Source organism: Felis catus, chromosome A1, assembly GCF_018350175.1.
Source record: "Felis catus isolate Fca126 chromosome A1, F.catus_Fca126_mat1.0, whole genome shotgun sequence".
NCBI classification, from domain to species: Eukaryota; Metazoa; Chordata; class Mammalia; order Carnivora; family Felidae; genus Felis; species Felis catus.
This window is the reverse complement of record NC_058368.1, coordinates 125148339-125172459: the sequence shown is the minus strand read 5'-3', so window position 1 is coordinate 125172459 and position 24121 is coordinate 125148339. Positions and strand designations below refer to the sequence as shown.

The 24121-nt window shown below is 38.4% G+C and overlaps 2 protein-coding genes and 1 non-coding gene across 3 annotated transcripts in view; 1 reads left to right on the top strand and 2 right to left on the bottom strand.

Moving 5' to 3' along the window:
- Positions 1 to 3004: 3004 nt before the first annotated feature.
- LOC101091343 (palmitoyl-protein thioesterase ABHD10, mitochondrial-like) lies at positions 3005 to 3876 on the bottom strand. The gene has a single exon (XM_045060940.1). It carries the CDS (start codon positions 3874 to 3876, stop codon positions 3025 to 3027), a length of 852 nt encoding a protein of 283 aa, XP_044916875.1. The 3' UTR covers positions 3005 to 3024.
- MIER3 (MIER family member 3) overlaps positions 3375 to 24121 on the top strand; it is a 138107-nt gene continuing 117360 nt past the window's right edge. The window contains exons 1-2 of the mRNA XM_045060922.1: positions 3375 to 3509; positions 7512 to 7643. The gene's annotated coding sequence lies outside the window, so the exon portion shown is untranslated. The remainder of the gene's footprint in view (positions 3510 to 7511; positions 7644 to 24121) is intronic.
- Positions 14224 to 14360, bottom strand: LOC111557021. The gene has a single exon (XR_002736760.1). It is a non-coding gene; the product is annotated as a small nucleolar RNA SNORA42/SNORA80 family (small nucleolar RNA).

Genomic DNA, 24121 nt, shown 5'->3' with positions numbered 1-24121 from the left:
AGAGTGGCTGCACCAGTTTGAAATCCCAACAACAGTGCACAGGGTTCCTTTTTCTCTGCATTCTCACCAACACTTGTTGTTTCTCATATTGTTGATTTTAGCCATTCTGACAAGTGTGAGATCCTGCTACATACTTACATAATCCGTGATGTTTTGTTAACCATAAAGGAAAATATTGAAAAATCCTGGGAGCCTTTCATTCCAAAAATTAACAAAAGGGAATGTGATCTTCCTAATAACATTTCTCTGTCCTAATTTTATTCAAGGTGACTGTATAATTTAAATTCTATTGTAATGAGAGTGGTGAGTTACCTGCAGATAATCAATACTATCTACATACTTTAACTTTCTCTTTTCTTTAAGGCTATTTTTCTGGTTCTTTCACTTACAGGTATACACATTTTCCAACTTCAATAGAAGCTTTTCTTCTCTTTAGAAAAAAACTACATAATTTTCCTTAAAGTTAATACTAATATGGAATTCAAACCCATTCATATGATAATTTACATCATTCAAGTTTATGGCTGTAATTGAGAATCTTACATTATTTGATCTAAGGAAAATCAAAATGAATACGGCTACGGTCAGTTCAAAGTGGGTTTTCATCTCATGCAACACCAAAACCAAATGGGGTAATTTAATATTGCCTAATGTGATATTCAGTATTCATGGAGTACTCACAGTTTCCTCAGATGAAGTTAATATTCTCTTTAAAGGAGAAACATGAATAAAGAAACCACCACGGATGCTATTGCATATCAATTTTAACATCTGGAAATTCTTACCATATGTGAACTGCTTTTCATTGATTGATTCATTCATTCATTCTGTAATCATTTGTAGAGTGCCTATTAGGCTCTGTGTTAGGCTCTGAGAATACTACAAATGAAAACAAAACAAGAGGGGCACCTGGGTGGCTCAGTTGGTTGACCATCTGACTTTGTCTCAGGTCAAGATCTCATGGTTCATGAGTTTGAGCCCCGTGTCAGGCTCTGTGCAGACAGAGCCTGTCTCAGAGCCTGGAGCTTACTTTGGATTCTGTATCTCCCTCTCTCTCTGCCCCTCCTCCACTCACGCTCTGTCTCTCTCTCTTTCTCTCTCTCTCTCTCTCTCTCTCTCTCTCTCTCTCTCTCTCTCAGAAATAAATAGCCATTAAAAAAAATTTAAAAAGAAAACAAAACAAGAAATGTTTGGTCCCTTACTGATTATTTGACTGGCAAAGAAATGGGGAAAGAGATCTATAGAAGTGACTCAGCAATTAAAATGATGAAATAGTGCAAAACATGCTATGATTGAGGTAAATCTAGGGTGAGGGGAGCAAATGGAAATGAGGGGTGAGATTTAGGAAAACTTCCTAGAGCAACTGAATCTGAAAAATAGTAAGAGTCAGGCAAAGGAAGATAGCAAGGACATTCCAGACAGAGATGGGCAGGAAATGCAAAGATCTTTTTGCAGAAGGGAGAAGGAACATCCTGTGGTCCCAGAATTGCAAGGGGTTTAGTATGATTGAAGATTGAATGAGAGATGGAGAGTGGTAAGAGATGAGGATAGAGAGGTAAGTAGATACCATATCATAAAAGGCCTGTAGGCAATTGTGATGAGTTAAGTAATAGTTCCCTGGAATTCATGTCAACCTGGAATCTCAGAATGCTGGGTCTTTGCAGATGTTAAGGATCTTAAGAGATGGAATCATCCTGGATATAGGGTAGGCTCTAAATCCCGTGACTGTTTTCATTATAAGAAGGGGGGGACTCAGAGAGACACATGAAAAGGAGGCCATGAGAAGATGGAGGCAAAGTTTGGAGTGATGCAGTTCAAGCCAAGGAATGTCAGAGATTGCCAGGAGTCACCAGATTCTAGAAAAAAGTAAGGAAGGATTCTTCCCTAGAGATTTCAGAGGGAGCATGGTCCTGCTAACATCTTGCTTTTGGACTTCAAGCCTCTAGAACTGTGAAAAGTAAACTTCTGTTGTTTTAAGCCACCAAATTTGTGGTAATTTTTTTAATAGTCATATTCTGATGTTTTGAACTTTATGCCTCAGACATTTTTTCCAATCATTTAAGATTTACTTCAATAAACATTGTCCTGTATTTTGTGGATAGCATTTTAAAATCAGAAGCAATTTTACAAATTTCCATATATGACCGATGACAAACAAAGGACAAAAAATTCAAGCTTTATTAACAATTCTAAGTAGAAGAGAACACAATTAAGAGCTTCTCTGGTTAACATAAGCATTTAGCAAATAAATTATCTTGAATGAAAAAGTAGGAAATCTTTTAATAAAAAAAAAAAATCAACACGCAACGTGGATAGACCTAGAGGGTACTAGGTCAAGTGAAGTAAGTTAGACAAGTAAGTAAGTAAGTAAGTAAGACAATACGGTATTATTGCACTTATATGTGGAACCTAAAAAGCAAAACAAACAACAAACAAAGCAGAAACAGACCCATAAATGCAGAGAACAAACTGGTGGCTGTCACAGGGGAGAGGGTGGGGGGATGGGAAAAAATAGGTGAAAGGGACTGGGAGACACAGGTTTCCAGGTACAGAATGAGTAGGTCACGGGACAAAAGGTACAGCAGAGGGAATAGTCTGTGGCACTCTAATGGTGCTGCATGGTGACAGGTGGCAGCTACATCTGTGGTGAGCATAGCATAACATATAGAGCTGTCCAACCACTATGTTGTATCCCTGAAACTATTATAACACTGTGTCAACTCTACTTCAATTAAAATAAATCAAGGATAGAAGGAAGAAAATTTTCCAGACGGCAGCTTATACTTTCGTCACAATTTGTATCACTTATATTATACATCATTAAATAAATACTCCTGTTATGTTTACAAAATAGAGAGATAAGAGGAAAAAACCCAAGTATCAGGGTCTTTCATTTGTTGTCCTTCTTCCAATTTTCTGGATCCATTAGTTGATACACCAACTAAAAATGTGATTCCAGTTAACTACAGTTGAAAGTTTATCAATTAAGTCATCAATAGTGTAAACAAGAAGTTGAATGTCCGATTATTCCTTCATTCTGTGATCACTGTGTTTTCGGAGGATGACATCTACATCTTTGCTGACTACTCGGTCGGCAACCTGTATGGATGTATGCCAAGGTATGATGTCATCTTTCATGCCGTGGAGCAATCGTATAGGGCAGTTCACAGGAATAGGGCTATGTAACAAGCAGTGGTGTTCAGCTTCTTTAATGAAACTGTACTGAATGTCAAAAACTCCTTTTTCACTGTATTTTGATGGCATGGTCCACACACCTTTCATCTCTATTTCCTTTTTCACCTCAACAGGGAGCTGATTAAACTGTGTCACTAGGTCATCTACAGCTGTAGCTATACCAACAAGAGCAATGACCTTTTGTGGCCTTGCGATTGCAGCATGAAGCATAAGCCATCGACCAAGGCTAGATCCAACAAGTATCTGTGGTCCTTCAGCTAAGTCATCAATTATAGAAAGAACATCTTTTCTCCATTTTCCCACTGTGCATTCTTGTAAGTTACCATCCAAATTTCCAACTCCTGAGTAATCAAACCTTATATAGGCATGACCTAGAGATTTGCAAAACTCTCCAATCGCCAAAGGTTTTGTACCATTCATGTTAGAAATATAGCCAGGGATGAAGATAATTCCCGGACTTTTGCCTTTTAGCTTCTTATAAGCCAGGTTTGAAAGGTCTGGTCGACTAAGAAAAGAGACTGATGACTTTGGTCTGCAAGCTGGGACCCACCGTGGCGTCCACTCCGACTTCCTTGCAAGTAACGTGCTGAGGCCATGGTGGAAGCCTAAGAAGACAGCCTCTCTGCCCCACCTCTGATGAGGTACCCAAGAGCCCAGGGCAGCCATGCCTGCCCCTGCCATCTTCCCAAAGGCCCTTCAAATTAGTGGTAATTTTGTACAGAAGCCCTGGGAAACCAAGACGGTCATATTAAGTTTGAACTGATATATAGATATCTACAAGTCAGATGTCAGTCTTGACATATCCTATGAAAAGATTTAAGTAAAAAAGTGACATTATAAAATTGGTACTTTATTTTTTTTAATTTTTTAAACATTTATTCATTTTTGAGAAATAGAAACAGAGCATGAGCAGGGAAGGCACAGAGAGAGAGGAAGACACAGAATCCAAAGCAGGTTCCAGGCTCCGAGCTATCAGCATAGAGCCCAACACAGGGATTGAACCCACAAACTGTGAGATTATGATCTGAGCCAAAGTCAGATGCCTGACTGACTGAGCCACCCAGGCACCCCTCAAATTGGTACTTTAAAAAGGTCACTCTGGCTGCAGCATAGAGGACTGATGAGAAGAAAGAGAGTGAGTGTAGGGACACATTGGAAAGATCTAGAAAAGCGTGACTTAAATGAAAGAAGGAAATGAAGAGAAGTGGTTAGATTTGTGAAATATTAGACAGGTAGAACTGATAGAACTTGATCACTCTTTTTTTATTTTTTCACTTTTTTTAAATTAATTAATTTATTAATTAATTGGTTTTAAGTAAGCTCTACACCCAACATACAGCTTGAATTCAAGACCTTAAAATCAGGAGTTGCATGCTCTACTACTGAACCAGCCAGGCAACCTAGTGATCACTCTTTCTTAGATGTGAAGATTTGTGAAGAGTGAAAATTCAAGAACTGACACTCGACATATAGTCTAGCTTTCCCACAGCTCCTTCAAAGAGAGTCTGTTTCCATCTACAGATCTAGCTAAGGTAGAGGACATGAACAGACATGTTTGCATCCCTTGACTCAGCTAAGTTGAGGCAGTCTGATTCTCTCTGGCTATGAACCATGATATTCAGGGCATTCAGACAAATGTTGCTGTGGACTTAGCCTGGAAGGTCACACTGGGTTAGAGTTGCGGGGGCATTAGTAAGCCATAGATTAGCAGAAAAATCTAGTCATGGAAGGAGGAAATAGATAAAAGTCAAGAAAAGCTATTCAGATGAGCTTGGGAGACTGAGTTTCCTTTGAGGTCTGGTTGTTTTTTCTTTTCTTTGTAAGTAATCTGTACACTCAACATGGGGCTTGAATTCATGACCCCCTATCAAGAGCTGCTTGCTCTACCAACTGAGCCAGCCAGGTGCCCCTGTTTAAATTTCTTATAATTGCCTTTTATGGGGCACATGGCTTGCTCAGTCGTTAGAGCATGTGACTCTTGTCTCAAGGTCGTAAGTCCAAGCTCCATGTAGAACTGACCTAAAAAAATAGATATGGAACAAGAACAAATACTCAGATCGATGGAATAGAATAGAGAACCCAGAAATGGACCCACAAACGTATGGGCAACTAATCCTGGACAAAGCAGGAAAGAATATCCAATGGAATAAAGACAGTCTCTTCAGCAAGTGGTGCTGGGAGAACTGGACACTGACATGCAGAAAAATCAACCTGGACCACTTTCTTTTCTTTTTTTTTTTTTTTTAATTTTTTTTTCAACGTTTTTTTATTTTTGGGACAGAGAGAGACAGAGCATGAACGGGGGAGGGGCAGAGAGAGAGGGAGACACAGAATCGGAAACAGGCTCCAGGCTCTGAGCCATCAGCCCAGAGCCTGACGCGGGGCTCGAACTCACGGACCGTGAGATCGTGACCTGGCTGAAGTCGGACGCTCAACCGACTGCACCACCCAGGCGCCCCTGGACCACTTTCTTACACCATACACAAGAATAAACTCAAAGTGGATGAAAGACCTCAATGTAAGACAGGAAGCCATCACAATCCTCGAGGAGAAAGCAGGCAAAAACCTCTTTGATCTTGGCCACAGCAACTTCTTACTCAACATGTCTCTGGAGGCAAGGGAAACAAAAGGAAAAATGAACTACTGGGACCTTATCAACATAAAAAGCTTTGGCACAGTGAAGAAAACAATCAGCAAAACTAAAAGCCAACTGACAGAATGGGAAAAGATAATTGCAAATGACATATCAGATAAAGGGTTAGTATCCAAAATCTATAAAGAACTTATCAAACTCAACACCCAAAAAACAAATAATCCACTGAAGAAATGGGCAAAATCCATGAATAGACACTTCTCCAAAGAAGACATCCAGATGGCCAACCAACACATGAAAAAAAGCTCCACATCACTCATCCTCAGGGAAATACAAATCAAAACCACAATGAGATACCACCTTACACCTGTCAGAATGGCTAACAGTAACAATTCAGGCAACAACAGTTGTTGGCAAGGATGCGGAAAAAGGATCTCTTTTGCATTGTTGGTGGCAATGCAAGCTGGTGCAGCCACTCTGGAAAGCAGTATGGAGGTTTCTCAAAAACTAAAAATAGAACTACCCTATGACCCAGCAATTGCACTACTAGGCATTTATCCACGGGATACAGGTGTGCTGTTTTGAAGGGACACGTGCACCCCCATGTTCGTAGCAGCACTATCAACAATAGCCAAAGTATGGAAAGAGCCCAAATGTCCATCGATGGATGAATGGATAAAGAAAATGTGGTATATATATACACTGGAGTATTACTCGGCAATCAAAAAGAATGAAATCTTGCCATTTGCAACTATGTGGATAGAATTGGAGGGTAGTATGCTAAGTGAAATTAGTCAGAGAAAGACAAAAATCACATGACTTCACTCATATGAGGACTTTAAGAGACAAAACAGATGAAAGGAAGGGAAACAAAAATAATATAAAAACAGGGAGGGGGACAAAACAAAAGAGACTCATAAATATGGAGAACAAACTGAGTGAGGGTTGCTGGAGGGGTTGTGGAAGGGGGGATGGGCTAAATGGGTAAGGGGCAGTAAGGAATCTACTGAAATCATTGCTTCACTATATACTAACTAATTTGGATGTAAATTTTAAAAAATAAAAAATAAAGTTAAATTAAAAAAAAAAATACATGCCTGGGTGGCTTAGTAGGTTGAGCATCCAAGCCTTGATTTCAGCTCAGGTCATGATCTTGTGGTTTGTGGGATTGAGCCCCAAGTCAGACTCCACGCTGACAGCACAGAGCCTGATTGAGATTCTCTCTCTCTCCCTCTATCTCTGTCCCTACCCCTCACATGTGCCCTCTCTTTCTCAAGATAAATAAACTTAAAAAAAATATATATGTAATTGCCTTTTATGAGATTATCCTTAAACATATGATAAATCATCTTTTATTCAATGGCTTTTCTGTTTTGCAGTCACACTGTCTCATGCTATCATTTTAAGCCAAATTTCTGGCTTAAATAATTGGATAGGTAGCAGTACTATGCATCAAAAGGGAAGTAGTGGAGGAAAAACAAGTTCTGAAGAAAAAGTATGAGTTTAGATTTTGACACTTTGCCTTTGTTGTGCCAATACGATATTTAGGCAAGTCCAGTGTGGACACAGAAGATTTTATGGGAATAAAGTCTTTTGGACCAGAGTTCAGCTCCAGAAGCTATTGCCCTGTGAACATTAATTGATGCTATTTTCTTCCAGGGTAAGAGGGAAAAGAGAATGACAACAGTGGGAAGTTTGACACTGACGGTCTTCTCTGTTTCAGAAAGAAAAAGGAAACTGCAGAGAAGAATAAGAATAGTCAAAGGAGTAAAAGAATCAGGAGAAAGTGGAGGGGGGACGATATGAGTCAAGAAAGTAAAGTACTTCAAGGAGGTCAAGAGCATCAGATGCTGTGGTGAGTCCACTGGTTTTTAGCAAGGAAGAAGCCACTGCTGACTTTGGCACGAGATTTGGAGAAGTAATGAGGGCAGAGGATAGAGTGTGGGTAGAAACCATAGATTATGTTTCAGTGAGCTGACTGTAATGGAAAGAAAAGACATGGAGATAACTAAAAGGGAATATTTGTCTGTTTAACCTAGATGGGAGACACTTGAGCCTGTTTACAGAGTAGGGAAGAAAATAATTTGATAGAATTTAAAGACACTTGAGAAACATTCATTGATCAGTTAAGGTTTCTAGGAATGGGGGAGAGATAGATGCAGTACTTAGTTGAATAATTACCTTCTTTCACTGTGGTGAGAGGGGACATGGTAAAAAAAAAAAAGGAAGCAAGAATGCAAATAAATTTGTAGGTTGACTAGAGAAGTAAAAAATGGGAATTTTTTCCTGAAGAGTTCTAACTTGCCTCTGTGTAGTAAAATGAAACACCAGAGATTAAATTTGTGTTAACTGGAGAAATAGAACAGTAAGGTAATTCGGAATTATAAATTACTTAAGAAACTACCTCTCATCCTAGCCTTACTCTAAATGTGAAACAGGTGTGAGTACTTGGAATCACTTAAGAAGTGACTCATAGAAGGGAAAATCAGAAGGGTAAATAAAATCTAATGCTGGTTTTTGCAAAGATAAATAATGTACAAACCCCGTAGGTAATACACAGACACGGATGCACACACATACATGTATGTATATACACATACCATTTTAGGTTTGAAAAAGGAGCTATGAGAAAAGTCAAAAGAATTATACCAGAATGGTTTGCACATTCCACGGTAATAAAGTGAAAATTTAGAATTTTTTTCTAGCAATATATAAATGACTGAAAGTTTTTTAAAACCTGAAATACCAATATGATTGAAAATATTAGGGAGGGCAGGACCAGCCTGCCTTTCCTATATGAGCTTCATTTCAGTGTAACTAAATAGTTGATAAGGAAAGATTCTTTTTTGTTGAGGAATTTCAGCTAACAAAGGCAGAAACAATAGTAGAAAAAAACCCCACCATTTTTGCAAATCCTAATGAAAACAGTTGCTCTAAAGATTTTTTTTTTAACATTTATATACAAGTGAGTTAACATATAATGTAATAATGATTTCAGGGATAGAATTTAGTGATTCATCACTTATATATAACACCCAGTGCTCATCCTAACAAGTGCCCTCCTTAATGCCCATCACCCATTTAGCCCATCTCCCAACCCAACATCCTGCTAGCAACCCTCTGTTCTCTTTAAGAGTCTCTTATGCTTTGTCTCCCTCTCTGCTTTTATCTTATTTTTGTTTCCCTCCCCGCTATGTTCTTCTGTTTTGTTTCTTAAATTCCACATATGAGTGAAATCATATGATATTTATCTTTCTGTGACTGACTTATTTCACTGAGCATGATATACCCTAGTTCCATCCACATTGTTGCAAGTGGCAAGATTTCTTTCCTTTTGATTGCTGAGTAATATTCAGCACTTCTTTATCCATTTGTCAGTCAATGGACATTTGGGCTTTTTCCATACTTCAGCTATTGTCAGTGGTGCTACTATAAACATTGGGGTTCATGTGCTCCTTCGAATCATCACTCTTGTGTCCTTTGGATAAATACCTAGTAGTGCAATTGCTGGGTTGTAGAGTGGTCCTATTTTTAATGTTTTGAGGAACTTCCATACTGTTTTCCAGAGTGGGTGCACCAGTTTGCATTCCTACCATCAGTGCAAAAGAGAGCCTTTTTCTCCGGATGCTCACCAACATCTGTTGTTACCTGAGTTGATAATGTTAGCCATTCTGACAGGTGTGAGGTTGTATCTCGTCATGGTTTTGATTTGTATTTCCCCAATAATCAGTGATGTTGAGCATCTTTTCATGTGTCTGTTAGCCATCTGGATGTCTTCTTTGGAGAAGTGTCTATTCATGTCTTTTGCCCATTTCTTCACTGAATTAGGAATATTTATTAATGGCTGCTAAAACTATTAAGTGAAAGGCTGATGGTGAACTGTATAATGAATGGATTAGGTTGATACTAACCTGAATTCAATCATCAATCTCAGTATCACTATAAGTGGGACAATCAGACCTTAAGGGCAATCATGACGTGGTGCAATATGAAGTATACCATATGCTCTATGAAGAATCCTTAACAAAAAAGTTATTTAACTTAAATACATTCAAGACTTTATCTAATTTTCAGTCTCCCAAAAATAAACAAACAAATAAACAAAGAAGAGAGAAATGAATGAAGTAACACTACAAGGAAATAATCAACCAAATCCAGAGCTAGAATATACTGTAGGACAAGCAACCTGATTTTCCAACAAATAAATGGCATGGGGAGGGCAGGGTGGGAGGAGATAAGAAAGAACTTTCATAAATTAGAATCAAGAGGCAGAACAACAAAAATGCAATGCACTAGATGTTGTTTAGATTCTGATTCAAACCAATAGTAAAAGGATATTTTTTAAACAATCAGGAAATTTTTTTTAGGTGTGATGAGGTGGCTGTGTTGAAAACACCTTATCTGTTAGAAATACATGGTGAACTACTTACAGATGAAATTATATGAAATCTGAGATTTGCTTTAAAATATTCCAGCAAAATAAAAGTGGAAAGATAGATGAAACAAGAATGGAAGAGTCTTGTGATAATTGTCAAAGCTAGGTGGTAGGTACATAGATTCATTATACTATTTTCTCTACTTGAAATTTTTTATAATAAAATCATTTTCTTTTTTTCAAGTTTTTTAAAGTTTTTTTTTTTAAATGTTTGTTTTTGAGAGAGACAGCATGAGCAGGGAAGGGGCAGAGAGAGGGAGACACAGAATCTGAAGCAGGCTCCAGGCTCTAAGCTGTCAGCACAGAGCCTGCTGACACAGGGCTCAAACTCACATGATTTAAGATCATGACCTGAGCTGAACCAATGTTGGACGCTTAACCACCCAGGCGCCCCTATAATAAAATTGGTTTCAAATAATGAAAAAAGCAACAAGTCTGGTCAAGTTACAGCTAAATTCCCTCTAACATTCAAATTACAGATAATTCCTATGTTTACCAAACTATTCCAGAATATATAAAAATATGAAACTCTTCACAATAGTTTGATAAATCCAGCATAGTCATACAAAGACAAAAAAGCAGAACAATAGAGTAATTTCATTTATACAGGTTCAAAAACTTTAAATAACATGCTCTTGAATCAAATCCAACAAGGCAATTTTTTAAAATATGACATAATGGAACAAATGAAAAGATTTTCTCAATAGATAATGTATCATCAAATGCCACATTTCCTAAAATTTCCTAAAATTATTTTGTAAATTTAATTCCATACAAATTTTTTCTTTTATTTGTATCCTAAAATTTGTATGGAAGAATAAATATAAGGTAATAGACAAGAAAAGCATTAAAAGAGAAAAGGAACAACAGTGTGGAAAAACTTGCCTACTTAATATTGGAATACATGATAAAGCTAATATAAAATTAAATCCAAGGGCATCTGGATGGCTCAGTTGGTTAAATGTTTAACTCTTGATTTTGGCTTAGGTCATGATTTCATGGTTTGTGGGATTGAACCTGCTGTTGGGCTCTGAGCAGACAGCACAGAGCCTGCTTGGTATTCTCTCTCTCCCTTTCTCTCTGCTCCTTTCTCTCTGCTCCTTTCTCTCTGCTCCTTTCTCTCTCTCTCTCTCTCTCTCTCTCTCTCTCTCTCTCTCTCTCTCTCAAAATAAAGAAATAGGGGTACCTGGGTGGCTCAGTGGGTTAAGCATCCGACTTCAGCTCAGGTCATGATCTCATGGCTGGTGAGTTCAAGCCCTGCGTTGGGCTCTGTGCTGACAGCTCAGAGCCTGGAGCCTGCTTTGGATTCTGTCTGTCTGTCTCTCTCCCTCTCTCTCTCTCTCTCTGCCCCTCCCCGCTTGTGCTCTGTCTCTCTCTCTCTGTCTCAAAAATAAATAAACATTTAAAAAATGTTTTTAAAAATAAAGAAATAAACATTAAAAAAAGAAATAAGTACAGTGTAAGTTAAAATTTGATACATAACAAAGGTGATAATTCAAATCACTGAGGAAAGGCTGAATTCTTTAATAGTGTTGGTGCAATTGGGGAGAAACTCAAATGAATCCTGTATTTTATAATATTTCGGAAAATTAATTCTGGTTGGATTAAAGACATAATTGTAAACAATTAAATTTTGTAAGAAAATGTCAGACTTTACATGAGCCATCAAAGTGCATGAGGAACTTTAATCAAGCCTGGAAACCCAAAAACAGCAACAGAAAAGGTAAACATACCAAATTAAAAAACTTTTTATAGCAAGAAGATAGTATAAATAAATGAAAAGATAATAATTTGGAAACATCTATAGAACATCATAAACCCCCATAACCAACAAGTGTTCTGATTCATTGATAGTGAAATGCAAATTAAAGCAACAACATATCACTTTTTGCTCCTGTGATTGGCAAAACATTAAATGAATCAGTAGTGTCCATTCCTTATGGGAATTAGTAGAAAATGTTTCACCCATTGTTGGATGAACATGAATTTCACATTTTGGAAAACAATTTAGTAATATCTATCTTATCAAGTTGACTCAGAAAAAGAAAATTAAGTAGTGAGATTAGGTGAGTAGGAAACTATTGAACTTACTTTATGAAATAACATATAACATTAATACCTAAACTTAATAAGAACAGATTAGTTTCCTATTGCTGCCATAATAAATTACCACAAACTTAGTAGCTCAGAACAACCAGATCTATTATCTAATAATTCCACAGGTCCCAAATCTACAATGAGTCTCATGGAATAAATCAAGGTGTTGGCAGGGGCTATGTTCTTTCTGGAGGCTCCAGAGGGGAATTCATGATATGGTGTCATAAACTGAGGAGTGTGACTACTTCAGTTCAGAATACATGGTGTCACACAAATATAAATACCTCATTCTTTTACATAGCAATCCCACTGTCAGTAATTTTTTTAACAGAAACAAATGCATTATTGTAGAAGGATACATGAACAAGAATGTTTATTGAAGCATTTTTTTTTGTAATAGCAAAAATTAGGACTTGACTTGTACATCCATCGACAGAATGGTCAAATAAATTACAGTCTGCCCATATACTGGAATATTATGCAGTTATTGAGAAAATCAGTTAGACTTATATATACGGACCTGGAAATATTGTCCATGAAATATTAAGTGAAAAAAATGCAACTTGCAAAGTAATGGGCATTATCCCATTGTTAAAAATATATATGTAAATAAGGAGAAGAACAAAATTCCAACATATGAATGTTTCTGTGTCATTGTCTAGTAGGAGGAGAGAGATCATATCAGTTTTATGAAAGGGAGAAAGCTAAATATAAAATAACAATAAACTAGGTATCAGTCTGCTAACTAGACAACTAAAAGGGAACTTGCAGATCTCTAAGTGAGAGGGTGGGATGAATCTGGTTCTCCAATTGTTGAAAAAAACTGCAAGCCTTATTCAGTCACTGCCAGGGGCTACTGTGGCAGCGGCAGGAGTGAAGAAGCATTCCAGGATGATGGGGTTCCGTTAGCAAACTGGAAACAAACAAGGATCCTAACAGAAAACCAGAAAGCCTAGTTACAATCCCACCATCACAATAAGACAGGGAAGAGGCTGGAGCTAAGAGACAAAGGCTTACTACCTAGCACCATATGTTTACACATAATTGTGTGGAGAAGAAAAAAAAACAAAACTTTGAATGATCCAAATCAACCAGTTACCTCAGAGGTAAGAAGATCATGAGAACTTTCAAACAGGAAAAGAATAAAAACTCCCATGTAGCATTTGATGGATTACAATGTGTGTGTACTATTTATGTAATAATTTTTAAAACCCCACATAACTAATGAAGCATAAAAATAAAAAGTTAAAATTAGAAGTAGATATATCCAGGATGCCTGGGTGGCTCAGTTGGTTGAATGTCTGACTTCAGCTCAGGTCATGATCTCACTGTTGGGAAGTTCGAGTCCCGCGTCGGACTCTGTGCTGACAGCTCAGAGCCTGTAGCCTGCCTCAGATTCTGTGTCTCCCTGTTTCTCTGCCCCTCCCCTGCTCACACTCTGTCTGTGTCTCTCTCAAAAATAAATAAACATTAAAGTTTTTTTAGGGGTGCCTGGGTGGCTCATTGGTTGGGTGACCAACTTCAGCTAAGATCATGATCTCTTGGTGCATGAATTCGAGCCCCACCACAGCTCAGAGCATGGAGCCTGCTTTGGATTCTGTCCCCGTCTCTCTCTCTCTCTCTGCCCCTCCCCTACTTGCTCTTTCTCTCTCTTTTTCTCTCTCTCTCTCAAAAATAAATAAACATTTAAAAAGTTAAAAAAAAATTTTAAAGTAGAAATATTCACCCTGAGGTGTGCCCTGGGGAGAGTATAGCTCTGTCACTGTGTAGTAGTAGATGCCTGAGCTGTAGTGCCCTTGGATCTGAGAGGTAGCTGCTCAGGGAACCAGTTTGCACTGTTAAATATACAGCTAAATGTATGTATTAGCTTTGAAAAATTTTTTTTTTAATTTTTATTTTTTTACAATGTACAGCCCCCTTCAGTGCCCACAGCCCACTAGTGAGGAGGCTGGGCAGTGGTTCAGGGCTGCATGCTTCTCTGGCACAGGTATACTCTGAGAGGCCCACAGAGAAGGGCCCACCATCAACCCATCACTGTGTGCTTGCATTGGCTTTTTAAGCCATTTTGACAATTGTGACAACTTCTTGATGATTGTTGAATCTGGATGCTGGGCACATGGTGGTTCATTTTAATGTTCACTTTAATTTTCTGTAGGTTGGTGTTTTTTCACAATACTGGAGAAAAAACACTCTGATATCACAGTTTAGTTTTTAACCACAGCCATGAAAAGAAGAAAATACATGTATTTTTCCTAACTCCAAGAGGATCTGACAGTTCCTTAATGTTCATTTGAATTAATTATGGTAAGATCAGTTACAATGTTTTTTTTGTTTTGTTTTTTAATTTTTTTTTCAACGTTTATTTTTTTATTTTTGGGACAGAGAGAGACAGAGCATGAACGGGGGAGGGGCAGAGAGAGAGGGAGACACAGAATCGGAAACAGGCTCCAGGCTCCGAGCCATCAGCCCAGAGCCCGACGTGGGGCTCGAACTCACGGACCGCGAGATCGTGACCTGGCTGAAGTCGGACGCTTAACCGACTGCGCCACCCAGGCACCCCAAGATCAGTTACAATGTTGATGAAGAAATCCAAACTGAACGTCCTGTAACAAACAATAAGGAAATAAAATTTCTCAAAACAAACAAGTAAAACAAGCATCATCGTCTCAAAATTAAGGGTAATATAAAACAGTAAACCGTTGTAGTTAAAAATCAAGATGTAACTGTTGAACTTCTTAAATACACCCTAGCCAGGAATCAATTTCATCATGATAAGAAACATCATCTGTCAAGAAAGGACCTTTACCCCAACCTGGCTAATGTTTACATTTTTAGTGTCCTTGACACATTTGATTGGTTAATGAAGCCCATATTTGATCTTTATCTCTGCAGTAAGCTCCAATGCCCAGCTCAGAGTTTTGAAACTGTAAAATGTCTGTGTCAACATCTCATCTGCCCAAGATTCCTATTATTGAAACATATGGCACCTCTATTACAGTCTGGAATTCAATTTGATCTAGGCTGAATCAGAGAGATTTGGGCTTATATATAAATTTTTCTGTTTTCTCTGCTCTAGGTCTGTAACTTTGAGAAACCAAGAGTAGGAAGACTTGGAAGAGATTTATACTATGTGAGGGCAGTTGCCCTCTCTTAAGTATTCCACATAGCCCTTGCAAGATCATCAGGAGGCTGGAGGCAGTGGGGTTTAGTGTCAATAATATGTATGCCAGCATTCTTATCAAACTCCAGAGCCATCTCTACTTGGGTATGGAAGGCAGACTTTTTTAGCTGTGAAATTCCCCAGGGCTTTCAGATAATGCAGGAATGTGGAGTCTTCACAAAGGAGGTACTAAAGTTCCTGTTGAAAAGGCTTATGGACTGTGTGCTCAGAAGTGCCCTGATGCCCCGAGAATATGGAGCATCTCCCGTGGAATACATTTGTGAAGTGCAGCCAAGGTCTTCTGAAGTTAAGGAGAGGTCTGTAGACTAGGAATATGGTAAAAGTTTGAAATAGCTTCTGTGAGGAATAGGAGAAACGTCTGACAAAGCATTTACTGAAGGACTTTTGGGCTGTGAGGAAGAGTAAGCTGAGGTGAGAGAACCTTATTGCATGATTTTCACAACAGCTTGCATTCAGAGGCTGAGAGGGCTGATGGATGAACACTTAGGGATGATGGGAGGCAAAGGGGCAAAGATGATGAGATCACTGATGAGACAGTGATTGAACTGATATAACCCAGGGTGTAGGCTGAGTTAAAAAAGGAGAGAAGACAGAAGGGAAGGAAAGTTGGTGGTAAACAGAGGAGGTGGTCTCTGAGGACTTGACTAGTTCAAATGTCAAGTGAAGAAGTAAGATGTGGGAGAGTTAGAAGGTGGTAGTTAGCGAGCAATTTACTGGATTTCAGTGTATCAAAGGTGGAGCACATAGACGTGCAAAGATCCCCAGGTGTGCCTATGGGAGGAGGTAGTTGTTATGGAATAAAGGTCATTGTATATATCAAACTAGAGTGTTGGATGACTAATCAATCCATATGGCTGTTAACACTGATGACAGCAAAGCAAACGACTCTGGCATGAATTTAGGAGAACGCTGAAATATTGATAGATGACAGACTGCTTTCGTTTGGAGTATGCGTCCCAGCCCCTACTCTCTATCTGTTGCATTCTGACACCCTGTTCCCCTGTTCTCTGAGTATCTCCCACCACACTTATACCCCTACACCCCACTTCACTCAGAAAAAAAATCTTCCCCCAAGAGGCCACTCACTTGTCACTGTAAATTAGGAAAGATCAATAGAAAGGTCCTGGACATAAATCTCTCATTAATTCAAAGGAGAAAGAAGTATAAAATGACAATAATTTATAAGGGAGATGAATGGTTTATCATAATGAGTCAAGAAATCAGAACATTTATTGCAGGTTTACTTTGTGCTTAGCTGAGAGTTTAAGTGCATTGGCTTTGCAGTTCAGCAGTCCAAAGACCAAATCTGCCACTTAATAGCTGCATGAGCAGGGCAAAAATTACTTTATCTCACGAAACTTCAGATTGTTGTCTTAAAATTAAGATAGTACCTCTTACTGCATAGAATTGCTATGAAGATTAAAAGAGATGTTTCTTGTAAAGTAGAATGTACTTAGAACAACCAGCACTCAATTCCGGCTAGCTATTGTTAACATTCTTCTCCTTCCTGCGTCCTAAAGCATTTTTCTGACAGGGTCCTCTTTACTCATCCTAGAATGAAGAGAAATCCATCCACATCTAGTGCTTGCCAGGGAATGTGATGGATCCAGCTTATGGCAATCTGGGGTCATGTGCTTCTCTTCCTAACTTGCGGTTCAGTGACGTTGACAGCTGAGATCCACTATATTCAGAATGTTCACACCATGGAAATAGGCAACAACTTACAAAATGGAAGGAGGGTTGGTGGTAGTGGTGGGGTAGTCAGAGTCTGTTTACCAGCACACTACTGCAATGGGTTTTAGCTTGCATGTTCCCTTCTCAGATCTGTAGCAGATCTGCTGGGCAGCTCCTAGCCCATTCCCAGCCTCTTGCAAGTTTTCATCTAGTGAGACTCTGCTGGCCTGAAATGGTATCTTCTCCTGCCCCCACTATCTCTATCCCTCTCTAATTGGTGGGATTTGTGAAACATTATAATTGCTAGACCCTCTATTTTCACCGCTCTTTCTGTCTCAGTGTTTCTGCAGTGTTTACACTGGAGACTACAACATCTCTGGTATATACCCCACTTCCTGCCTAGTTTTTATCATGGAGTTTGAATGTTTTTAGGAAGAGAAGGAAGGGAGGGCTAGGAGAGAAGATTCTGGCTTCCTCAAACCATGTGGCAGGAGGCTGGCTGTCTAAGGTTTATCACTGCAACAGTCTTTTATTTCTTCATTCAGGATAACCGGAAGGGCTTTACAACCTGATTTCTGGCCCACGAGTGCCACTATTTTCCCCAGTGGCATAGGAAAAGAGAGCAATTGATTAAACTTTTCCAGTTTCCATCTGACTTAGTGGAGTTTTCCCCTTGCTTCTGCCTCTAACTTAATTATCAGTTTTGTGTTTTGATCTTGGTAGTCATCTTCTTTCTTTTTAAGTATTTCATTTGGAAGTCAAAAAGGTTCAAGCCAGGATCTACTAGTTGAATGTCATTTTATATTGGAAGTTGTCCTAAGAGAAACTCAGTTTAACTTACACCCTTTATTTTTGTTCTTTTCATGACCTACCCCAAAATTGTTATTAAATAAAATTATTTTGTATTATATTTCCTTTAAGAGGGTACACATGGCAAGAACAGAATCCAATTTAACCTAGTTTCTAGGAATTTATTGGAATATACACTAGTGCCCTGAAAAAAAAAGATTCTTCCAATATGCACAAATTAATTAATATAATTATGAACTCTGCCTGGAAGGAGAGCTGAAAGCCAGGAAATATACTCAGATCTATTATAATTATGTTTTCAAAAATTACCTTTTTGATGTGCCTGGGTGCCTCAGTCAATTAAGCATCCGACTTGGACTCAGGTCATGGTCTCGCAGTTCGTGGGTTCAAGCCCTGCATCAGGCTCTGTGCTGACAGCTCAGAGCCTGGAGCCTGCTTCAGATCCTGTGTCTCCCTCTCTGTCTCCCTGTTGCCTGCCCATTCTCTCTCTCTCTCTCTCTCTCTCTCTCTCTCTCTCTCTCTCTCTCAAAAAAAAAAAAAACCCTAAATAAACATTTAAAAAAATTACCTTTTTAATCAGAATAAAATCTATTTCTTTCCTTTTTTACAAAAATTATTTTTTTATTTAAGAGATAGAGAGATGGCACACACAAGTGGGGGAAGGGGCAGAGAGAGAGAGGAGAGAGAAAGAATCCCAAGCAGCCTTTGCACCCCACACAGGGCTCAATCTCACAAACCCGGGAGATCATGACCTGATCTGAAATCGAGAGTCTGACGCTTAACCAACCAGGCACCAAGCACCCTGACAAAATCTATTTCCAAAATGAAATTTAACACCCACCCCCAAAAAACCTAATAGATTTAGGTAAGACAAGAAACAAAATCAAGTATTTATTGGATACCTTCTACCAAAATAATTTCTGGCAGAGAAAAATTTAATCAAAAGCTATGCCATAAACTCAGGTCATGATCTCACAGTTCATGAGTTTGAGCCCCACATCAGGCTCTGCACTGACAGTGAGGAACCTGCTTGGTATTCTCTATCTTTCCCTCTCCCTCATGCCTCTCCCTGCTCACTGTGTCTCTCTCTCAAAATAAATAAATAAACTTAAAAAAAAAATCTACACCATAAAGACCTGTATTTTAGGAACACCCTTAGGAGTGAATGTTACACAGTTGATAGTGAACTTTATCCTCAGTAAGAACTGGTGATTATATTAGTGAATAGAGATGGTAACCTTATTTGATTGTTGGTCTTGTGTTATAAAGTTCTGGGAACTGTGTGTAAGTGCTGGGAAACAATAGCAGTGAGATTCTATTCTTCTCCCTGAATTCGTCAGGAATGGGCAAACTAGGAAGATAGCTTTTGTCAGTTTGATTTGCTTTACCTTCATGCTGCCAGGTTGTGATTAGCTGTCAAGAAGAGTAACCTCTCTCCTGGGAGTGAGTCACTGAATTCTATTGTTCCTGTAGGAGTAACGCCTTCCCTTGGATAGGGGAGAGCCAGTTGAGTGTGAATGCTAGCCTTTGTTAAACAAATCAGAATCCTTTTATCTGGCAGTAGGCGCCAGTTTGGGCTCATCAGGAGCATGGCATGCCAAAGTAAACTCATTTTCTTCCTTATTATTATTGGTAGATGGGGCACCTGGGTGGCTCAGTCGGTTGAGCTTCTGGCTTCGGCTCAGGTCATGATCTCATGGTTTGTGGGTTCAAGCCCCACTTTGGGCTCTGTGCTGACAGCTCAGAGCCTGGAGCCAGCTTCAGATTCTGTGTCTCCTTCTCTCTCTGCCCCTCCCCCGCTCAAGCTCTGTCTGTCTTGCAGAAAAATAAACATTAAAAAATTTTTTTAAAAAAGATTGGTAGAAGAGAGGGAAGCTATTGATAGTTATTTTTTGTTTAATAGACATGTGACAAAGACAATCATGATATTCTTCTGGATGAATCCAGGAAATGTGATATGGAAAATAATACAATGGATTATGTGGGTTAGATTCTTAACTAATTTATTAACAATGGCCAAACGTCTGCTTAATCAATCCATGTTGGCTTTGAGAGGTTCGGGGGTTTGTTTTGTTTTGTTTTGTTTTTGATAATTTTATGAGGATTCACGAATTGTACATACCTTTATTATTTACCTCTATGAAGACCTAGAAGAGATGCTTACCAAATAGGCAGATGACTAAAAGCTGGAGAAACAGATTACAGGTTGGATAATAGAATCAAGATCTCCATAGACTACATGATAGATCATGATAGATCTCCATAGACTACATGATAGATCTCAAAAGATCAAATTTGTCTACTTAAATTTTAAAGATCAGCCTCACAAATAGAAGTCAAAAGAAACCTAGCACTGAAAAAAAACTTAAAGGGTTGGGGTGTCTGGGTGGTTCAGTTGGTTATGCATCTGACTCTTGATTTCAGCTCAGGTCACTATCCAACAGTATATGAGCTGGTGCCCCAGTCAGTGCAGATGGCTCTGCACTGGATTGGAGTCTGCTTGGGATTCTCTCTCCCTCTTTCTCCTTCCCCTCTCCCTCATCAAAAAATACCCTTAAAAAAAAAAGTGATTTTTTTAACTTAAAAAGGTTTTTTTAACTTAAAAAGATTTTAAGTTTATGTTACTTAATAATTTACAAATAAGAAAAAGCAAGTGCAACCTTAGGTTGTATTTATAGAAGTACAGCAAAAAAAGAATGGAGCCCAGTGTTTTCTGTAATGATCAAACCACAATTATTCATGATTATTTATTACAATGATTCAGAACATCATCCTAGAAGTTATTGGAATCTAAAATGGATCAGTCTGAGTTAATTCAGGAAGTTTATTGAGAGGATAAGTTTGTACTTTAATAACTACAGCAGAAAGTAGGAATTGAGGTGTTATAAGAGAGCACAGGTGAAGTCATATGTAAATTTGAAGGAGCCAGAGATTATTTCTAGGAGTAGGGATCAAGATATCCTCGTTGAGGGGCATTTGGGTGGCTCAGTCAGTTAAGTGTGTGACTTCAGCTCAAGTCATGATCTCATGGTTCATGGGTTCGAGCCCCGCGTTGGGCTCTGTGCTGACAGCTCAGAGCCTGAAACCTACTTCGGATTCTGTGTCTCCCTTTCTCTCTGTCCCTCCCCCACTTGCTCTCTGTCTCTTTCTCTCAAAAATAAATAACCATTAAAGAATTTTTTTGTTTAAAGAAATGCTCATTGAGCAGAGGGAATAGTTGGAGTAGAGAACACAGTTAAATCTCTTTGTTGTGTATGAGTCTTGTAGGGGTCTTGGTGTCTTTGGCTTATGGCTACAGAGACCGACTTAAAGTGTCAGACACAAAATTCACCTAATTTCAAATCCCAAGTACAAAAATGGTACAGAAAGTTAAGTCTGATGGTCTTTGTCAAGAGTAATAGTATGAGAGAAGTAAGAAAGGTAAATTGAAGCCAGATAACTGTGCTTTATTAATATCAGTGAGAAAGGACTTCAGGTCTTCAAAGAGGTCCTAATGTCTCAAACAAGGGATGCAATTCCTAACTTTGCCTCTGTTCTCTGACCATCACAGTGTTAACTCATGCCACTGGAGATTTGATGCCTCCTGCTATACAGAACTATATGACTCTGATTTCCCTTATCTCTTCTTTTGTATCACACCTATACCCTCTCCAAAGCCCAATCCCAGTGCATTCATGTCTTATTAATACTTGTAACAACTACACCTTATGCAGAATACCTTACATACCGAGCAAAGGTGTTTGCATTTTACAGAAGTGGCACAATCACAGAAGGGATTCAAACAATTTGTCAACCATGAACGGTGGACAGAGTGCAAAGAGGAAGGTCAAGGCAGAGAAAGAGATAATGAAGATCAGATTTAGGATTGTACTTACAGGAATATAGGGGAGGGAGCAGTTGTAGTAGATATACACAGTTCCCTCTAAGGCAGGATATCATTGGGGGAATACTGGGCACACTCTTACTTGATTTAGGAATGAGGCAAAAATAATCACCATCTTCACAACAAATTAACTCTGTGAAACTTTAGCCTACACAAGCAGTCAGTGGGAAACAATTAGAAGGTTAAAAATTGAAAAGGTAGAGGCAAAACTACTTTTATTCCCAGATGATATGGTAGTTTACGTGAAAAAAACCCTCCAAAATTGAAAGTAAAATGAAACAGTTTAATTTAACTGTATATCAAATTGGTGATACAGCCATAAAGAGGAAAGAATTTTTTCAATTGTCTTTAGAAGATAGGACCCTGCCTGTAGAGTCTTAGGGAGATATATCAAAAGAGTGAAATAAAAAGCAAATCTTGCATTTTACTTAGTAGCAACTTTGGTATTGATACTATAATTTTGAAACCATTTTATCTACATCATAGAATAAAACAAAAAAAAAACTATATTCACATTATTAAGGACCAGTATTTTCTGTATGAGAGAAGGGATACAAATAAATAAATCAAAGAAAGTGAGAGAAGCTTATGTCATTCAGAGAAAACTAGGAAGGGAATTAAATCAATTTGGTAAGGAGCACATATCAAACAACAACGATATTAACAGCTAATGTCACTTTAGTGGTGAAGTATTGAATGCTTTTCTGCTAAGCTGGTAACAAGACAATAATATCTATTCTTACCACTTCTATTCACATTGTACTGAAGAACCTAACCAGTGTAATAAAACAATAGAAAGAAATAAAAGGCATACAGTTGAAAGTGAAGAAATAAAATTTTGTTCATTCACAAATGATTTGATTTATAGTTAAAAAATCCAATTGAGTCTACAGATAAATTTCTAGAATAATAAGTTGAATTTAGTAACCTACATACGAGGTCAATAGGAAATATATCTTTTACATATTAGCAACAGTCAACTAGAAACTAAAAATGTTAAAACTGCATTTATAAGAGTACAGAATGCCATCACATTATTCCACAATGAAGTCAATCAAAGATATTCTACAAAGACTTCTACAATGAAAACTATAAAACATTGCCAAAAGAAGTTGAAGGCGTAATTAAATAGAGATACATATCATTTTAGGAATTGGAAAACTGTATATTGTTAAGATGTCTAGTTTCCTCAAATTGATCTTAAATTTAATGCAGTTCCATAAAAATCTTAGCATATTTTTTAAAAATAGAAAATTACAAGCTGATTTTAAAAATTATGTGAAAAAAGGGGCACCTGGTGGCCCAGTTGGTTGAGCATCTGACTTGGGCTCAGGTCATGATCTCGCGTTCCTGAGTTCGAGCTCTGTGTTGGGCTCTGTGCTGTCAGCTTGGAGCCTGGAGCCTGCTTCAGATTCTGTCTCTACCTCTCTCTGCACCTCCCCTGCTCATGCTCTGTGTCTCTCTCTCTCTCAAAAATAAATAAACCTTTAAAAAAAATTTTTTTTAATTATGTGAAAAAAATAAAAGATCTATAATAGTCAATCTTTTTTTTAAGGTTAAAAAGCGGTGCTTTTTAAAAAAAATTTTTTTAATGTTTATTTTTGAGAGAGAGAGAGACAGAATGTGAGTGGGGGAGGGGCAGAGAGAGAGGGAGACACAGAATCTAGAGCAGGCTCCAGGCACAGAGCCCAACGTGGGGCTCGAACTCACAAACTGAGAGATCATGACCTGAGCCAAAGTCAGACGCTTAACTGACTGAGCCACGCAGGTGCCCCTAGTGGTACTTTTTTTTTTTTTTTTAATGTTTTATTTATTTTTGAGAGAGGGAGACGGAGGGTGACTGAGAGGCAGAGCATGACAGATAGCAGTCTCCAGGCTCTGAGCTATCAGCACAGAGCCCAACTCAGGGCTCAAACTCACAAACTGTGAGATCATGACCTGAATCGAAGTTGGACACTTAGCCAACTGTGCCACCCAGGTGCCCCTGTAATAGTCAATCTTGAAGAAGAATGGATTTGAAGGACTAACCTACCAGATGCCAAGAATTAATCTAAAACAGTCTAAAAGAGTAATTAAGACAGTGGTGCTATTGGCATAAGGACAAATAGGTCAATGAGTCCAGAAGGAGCCTCATGCATATATGGTTACGTGATTTACGACAAAGTCGTCAATGCAATTCAGTGAGAAAATGACTTTTTTTCAATGAATGGTGTCAAGCAATTGAATATTTACATGGAATAAAAAGACCCTAGT